The following is a 6,364-nucleotide window of genomic DNA, read 5'->3' as shown; positions in this document are numbered from 1 at the left end:
AACCTCGGTTGGAGCCCCAGACACACGACACTATATATATATATATATATATATATATATATATATATATATATATATATATATATATATATATATATATATATATATATATATATATATATATATATATATATATATATATATATAGGACTAAGGGGTCGCAGGAAAGACTAGCGCTAGTACCTCGCCCCAAAACCCTAGTCCCCAGAGGTCCCCATCGCCTAGTCGTCAGAGTGTCTGAAAACGCGACAACCTACAGCGGCTCGGATCCCGATAACAGCTGCTTCTCTGCAGAACAACGGTATGAAGATAGCAACAACAACAATAAGATGTGTTTCCCAATTCCTATCAGTAGATCAGATCTACTCGTCATCGAGGTTGCTTTCAGTTACGGATTGATATTCTAGAGACTTAGGAATCGATCCTAGACAATATAGATACTAACAGGTGTACCCTGTTGGTCCCCTGCAGAGCCCATCATGTTCAAAGGGCTCCTGTTTGCAGGTCGCTGTGCGTGCCCATCTCCCTTTGTATGCTCCCTGCTTTTCGTTGCATGAACACCGATGGGATTCCAATTAGACTGGCTCTTACTACATCTTGGTATCTTGACACGAACTACGCAACCATGAATTCCTGACTTTCTTGGATTTTTGGTACACTGTTTTGTGCCTTTATAGGCCAGGATATTAGACTGGAACGAAACCAGGTGTAAAAATAGTTACACAAAAGACCAATACCGATTCAGGGCAAGCGAATCCAGTAAAGTGTAAAAAAAAATCTTAGGTAGATGGAAGAAGAATCCCAGGTTAGTCTACGAGGCAGCAGACATCTTTTGGGTGGGTTCTATAAAACGCGAAAAAAAGTAACTGTTCTATACATACAGGCAGATGGTAGTTTGGCACTGCTGTTATGTGCAAAACCATATGAAGTTCCGAACTAATAATGCTAATAAATTCACCCCTCAACATTTTGGAGTGCAACTGCCGTTCAATTGTCTTGCCCACATACGAAGCATATCCCATCTGCTGAACTTTTTTGAAGTTTGGAACTCATATGCGGAGCAGGTAACCGATACAGGTACCAAGAAGCGCCACGTACACCACAAAGAGCAGGGGGAAACCCATTTGACTCCTTGCGGTTCCCTTCTTTCTTAGGAATACCTGGACAGACCATGCATCATATTAGAAATAGTATAAGCAAAATATGACCAATATGTAATAACTGAAGCATAAACCAAAGCAAATCCAATGATTGTAAAACAGCAGTTTCGACAGTGAGAAGTTTGCAACACCGATTCGGTTAACATGAGAGTTCAGAGAGTATCTTCAGTCCTCAGTTTCAAACATGGATAAGATATCAGCTGACTATCAGTCGACCCTCCAGATCTAAACGCACAAATTGGAAAATGAATGCATCAATAAATTTTGGTCCTCAAATTCTATCAGGGGACCTTTTTAATTTGGGTACATATGGGGACCATTTAGTAAATGAAATTCTGGATGGATGTCTCCTCCAGCATCTGGTACAAATGCAAGTTAACAGCATTTCATACATGGCACCAAGAATCTACCAGAACCAATTAACGGCATGATGCATTCATGTGCAGCCCCTTTCATTCATTGTGACTATGTGTTAGTTCACACCTACAAATTTCAGGCCAAAAAGTAACAGGATGGGAAAAGGGGGTTGTGACTGAAAGGCATTTAGATCTTTCATGCTTCTTATTTATCAGTCAAGTTAAAAAGCCTATGCTTGAATGTTCTTTCTTTTAAGCAAAACTATATATAGTTATTCTGCATTTTCCAGATGGCGATCTAAATATTGATGAAGTTCTACACATACCATTTCTTGCTGTAGCTCATCCCGCTCCTGGGTGGTATTTCTGCTCTCTTCTCTTAGCCTTATTATCATCTTTTCAGCCTACAAAATAGAAACATATTGAAGTATCTTCATCATTTAGTGAAAATCTAATCCTGATACTTGTTCAAGTAATGGAAAAGACCCCATGGTGTTCAGCTTACCTCTTCCAATTTTGATTCAAGATTGTTGAGCTTTGATTTCATATTCTGAACATCTTCTGTTACCTGGTACATATGTATAAGGAGAAAGTCAACACATTGCTGTACAAAAAGAAAAACAACAAAACATTCCCATGCAAGTTGGGTAGGCTAGACACGAAACCCAACAAGAGCTACAACCACAAGAGTTTTATGTTACATGTTGACTTCAAGGCAGTGGTTCTGAGGAAGAAAAAAATCAGAACTGTAGACCTAAGATGAGGGCCACATTTTGAAGTTCAATCCAGTTTTCTAAGTAGCTCTTCACCATTGTATTTCATAACTGTTTTTTTAATAAAGGTTCAGTAGAAAACAGGTGGGTTTTTTTGCCAAAATCTTACCGGTATTAAGGCTTGGTTCTGCTTGGGTGTATGTGACTCTGTTGGGCTAGAAGCTGAGTTGTGACTAGTGTATCAAAAACATGTTTAACAGCTCTACTGAACATTCGCTTGTATTAAGCTAAACTTAGGGAAATCGGCATATGGTGTACACTAGATAATGGAAACTTACATGGGATAATTGATGATTCTGCACATTGAAAAGCCCTCGGTCACTTAGCATAACAGCTTCTTTAGGAGTAGTTTCCTCCAGTGGAGGAGATTCCTTAAAAACTGAAATGCTTTGTTTCAAAGGAGGAGATTCCTTAAAAACTGCAACGCTTTGTTTCAGAGGAGATTCCTTAAAAACTGGAACACTTTGTTTCAAAGGTGGGGATTCAATGGAAATAGCAGGGGCATGCTCAATTGTAACATTAGAGGCATGTTCAACTGTAATAGCAGAGGGATCTTTTTGAGGGGAAGGAAATTCTGCCAATAAAGTTGGTGCTTCGTTCAGTGGCACAGGAATTTCTCTCAGGCCTGGAACCTCTTTGACAGGTGAAGGTATTCCGGTCACAATTGCTGGACCTTGTACCAGAGGGGCAGGAATTTCTTTTGCAACATCTGGTACTTCGCTCCCTAAATTTGGCATCTCTTTCAGTAAAGGAACTTCAACAGCTGGCTCAGTGTCATGAATTCCATTAGTGGGTTGCTCTTCGAGGGATTGGTATGAACTAACAAGAACAACTCTCAATTTGCTTTCCTCGATGTATCTGCCAGTTTCTTTGGAGAACTGATAAGAAAAATCAGTGAGATTTACAGTTTAAACAGATGTCATGAACTATGCAACATTGTAACTAAAGGTTATAGCTAGGTGCTCACAACGGCAGGAACGAGTTCTTCATCAGATGTGCCATAAGGAACAACTGTGGTCTGTACTAAAAACTTGTCCTTTAATTGCATGTCTGGTGGAGCAGTCCGGAGCGCTTGCATGGTAACTACACATATAAGTAAAAAAAGCAAGCACAGATAGAATAAGATGAAACAATAATGTAGCCAATGCAAGAAAGAAAACTGACAATGTATACAAAAGGCAGAAAAGTTTAATAACTATTGCCCTTGTACCAATAGCAAGCACGGCTGTTTATTTAATGGCCAGTGAAAGTAAAGAAGAAATCCACTTATAATGCACATCAAATATGAGTCAGAATTACTACCACCAGTATGAAACTTATCACTTTAGCTTCATGTACACCAGGGCTCCAAGAGGATGTTAACAACTACTGAATTGCCTTTTTTTCCTTTACTTGTCAATTATTATTGTGCTTCCACCTCTCAAATGCCAATACTAGTAACCACATAGTGAAATTTGGTGGGAAATGTTTGCCTTGAAAACCCAAACAGACTCGCCAAAATGACATCGGACAAGATGGCTATGACATATATCTCTTTTGACTTTTAAACCCAATGTAAGCACAATTCTTAGAAGTATGCTCATATGATAGCAGAGTACTGTCAACATGGTCCTACTTCAATAAACACAACCATTATCAATAACAGTGAGCGCAGATGCACACCTGTGAATTCACATGTTTTCCTCGGAAGGATAACCCCGGTATTTGGTCGAACACAGTATCTTTTAGGGGATGTCGTTTTAACCTAGTCAATTTGAGGTAAAGGAAAACAAGATCAGAATTTGCTCAAAACAATAACAGAACAGAACAAGGCACAAGCAACAAAACATCTAATTCTAGCTATAATATCATCAGAAACTAATTACTTAATTGGATAATAGTTTGTACTTATGTACTCAACATTATATCAAGTAATGGATAATTGTTTAATATGTTAACTATGTGTAGAAAATAACTTCTGAGTTATATCAAGTAATGGATATAATTATATCAAAACATTAGCATGATTGGAGAAAGACTAGAGTAGAAAACAAGACGTTTAAGATGGTAAGTCAAGGTTGTTGACAAACCTTAAAAGCAACATATTCGTTGGACTTGTTGGTTAGGCAGACAACACATGAACTTTGTTTCTTCACCTCAACTGAAAACAACACAGAGTTGGGAAAACTGGGTCAGATTTACATTTAAAAATAAAAAAACAAATACAGAGGCCACGGTTTGAAATGAAATGGCAAAACTAGTGAAAACAAACTAATGCATTTTAAAGCACGATTAGAAGTCCAGAACAAAGATGTAGAAATGCAGAAATGTTTCAAAAAAAGAATGCTGAGTTCAGTACAATAACCAAGCTGACCAGCCGAACAATTTTAGGTCTATTTTGTGAGTCCAAAAACCGGAGTGGATTGGAGGGGCTAAGAATTTTAGCCCCTCCAATCCACTCCGGTTTTTGGACTCACAAAATAGCCCTTAATGTTTCAACACGATAGGTTAGGTATCTGCGAGAGACAGTTAGATTTTTCCTGTGAGAGTCACAAAGTCCATTTGATAACGCAGATGTTTGACTAATGTGTTACCTGTATTCACAAAGGCCAGAGCAAAAATAGTGATGGGAAAAATAAAAAAACTCAAGTGCACTTTCTTATAGATCGATCAGTAACATACCATTTCACTACAGGTTCCTCAACTATTACTTTTAGCATACTCATTGTGTCTTTTTCTATTTTTCACATAATAGTGCAACCCAACCTTTTTGAGACAGAATCAGTTACAGCTATGATTGTACTCTGATCCAGGTCCGGCCCAAGCGCAACGCAACACATTTGTAGTTTAGGGATACCAAATAATGTATCATGTTCATAATAAAGCTTACCACACTTTTCCTGTCATCAAGGCCCTTCTCTCAACACAAATTAATATCAGGCGTAGTGTGAGCCGTTAGTGCGCTTTCATTCATGTTAACAAGAGCCAACATCCAAGCAGGTCCTTCCATGCTTCCCTAACACGCTGACACACGCCCCACCAGCAGCAGCAGCCACCGGACTTTTACAACCACTCGCACCACAAAGCCTACCTGTATGTGACCAAACGAACAGAATGGAAGCAACCAACTAAAGTAGTGGGGTGGAAGAAAAGATACAGGCTCTACAGTCGGCACTGCCACACATTACTGACAAAGTAAAGGCTAGGCTTGTTGCCTCGATTTGGGTCTGGATCCTCGAAAATCTGCCGAGAGAGAGATTCTGCGAGGTGATCCTCTAAAGTTCATGGAACCGTTACAACCGAGTCTGAGAAAGCAAGGTGGACGAAACCGTTTGCGTCCCGGATTCACGATGGGGTTTTAGCTTGGCTCCTACTCCATCGAGTACATCGCAGGTTCGGAAACCGATCCCCCAAAGCAAACGCAACAGTACTAGTTCACTCCGCGCCTATGATCATCAATTCAACGCACGCGCAGGAAACCATCAAATCCGCAAAAAAAAAAAACTCGAATCATCAGACAGCGTCATGCATAAACCTTGGCGCCACACACACACACACACGGACGATCCGCGACAGGGGGAGAAAACGTGAGCAAAGCCAACGGAAGACGGAAGCGAAGCAGACAGGCACGCCCCGCAAGCCAAGCACGGCGCCGGCGGCAGCGTCATGTGCGGTTCGTCGGCGTGGGCAGATGAGGCCAGGCGAGCGGGCGCGGGGACTTACATGTGAACTGGAGCTCGCGCGGGTGGATCTCGACGAGGTCCTGCCCCATCGCCGCAGGCCACGAGCAGACGCACCGGCTGCACAACAAGCACGAGCGCTGCCCGCCAGTAATCCCCTGGCGTGGCGTGGCGAGGCGATGCGATGCGAGGCGAGGCGCAACCGAGGCCGAGCCGGCGTGTGGTGCGCTACAAATTAGCAGCGTGTCCCCGTCACGAAGCCTCGGCGTCGCGCGCGACAGGGACCGCCCTCCCAATAGGCAATAGCGGTAGCGGCAGGGGAGGCGTCGGAGTGAAGACGACGGGAGGGAAGAAGGAAAGGGCGGAAGGCGGTCGCTCTCGTCGCACCGCGCCGATTTTGACGAAGTGGTGGGACG

The 6,364-nt window shown here is 41.9% G+C and overlaps 1 protein-coding gene across 1 annotated transcript; it reads right to left on the bottom strand.

Annotated features, from left to right (window-relative positions):
- Positions 1-740: 740 nt before the first annotated feature.
- Positions 741-6,364, bottom strand: LOC100217097 (uncharacterized). The gene is given in 8 exon segments (NM_001143466.2): positions 741-1,160; positions 1,843-1,920; positions 2,022-2,084; positions 2,568-3,167; positions 3,257-3,372; positions 3,952-4,033; positions 4,359-4,429; positions 5,992-6,364. Coding segments are annotated over 8 exon segments (1,170 nt in total). The 5' UTR covers positions 6,041-6,364; the 3' UTR covers positions 741-1,049.

This window comes from Zea mays, chromosome 3 (genome assembly GCF_902167145.1).
Source record: "Zea mays cultivar B73 chromosome 3, Zm-B73-REFERENCE-NAM-5.0, whole genome shotgun sequence".
NCBI classification, from domain to species: Eukaryota; Viridiplantae; Streptophyta; class Magnoliopsida; order Poales; family Poaceae; genus Zea; species Zea mays.
This window is presented reverse-complemented; position numbering and strand designations above follow the sequence as displayed.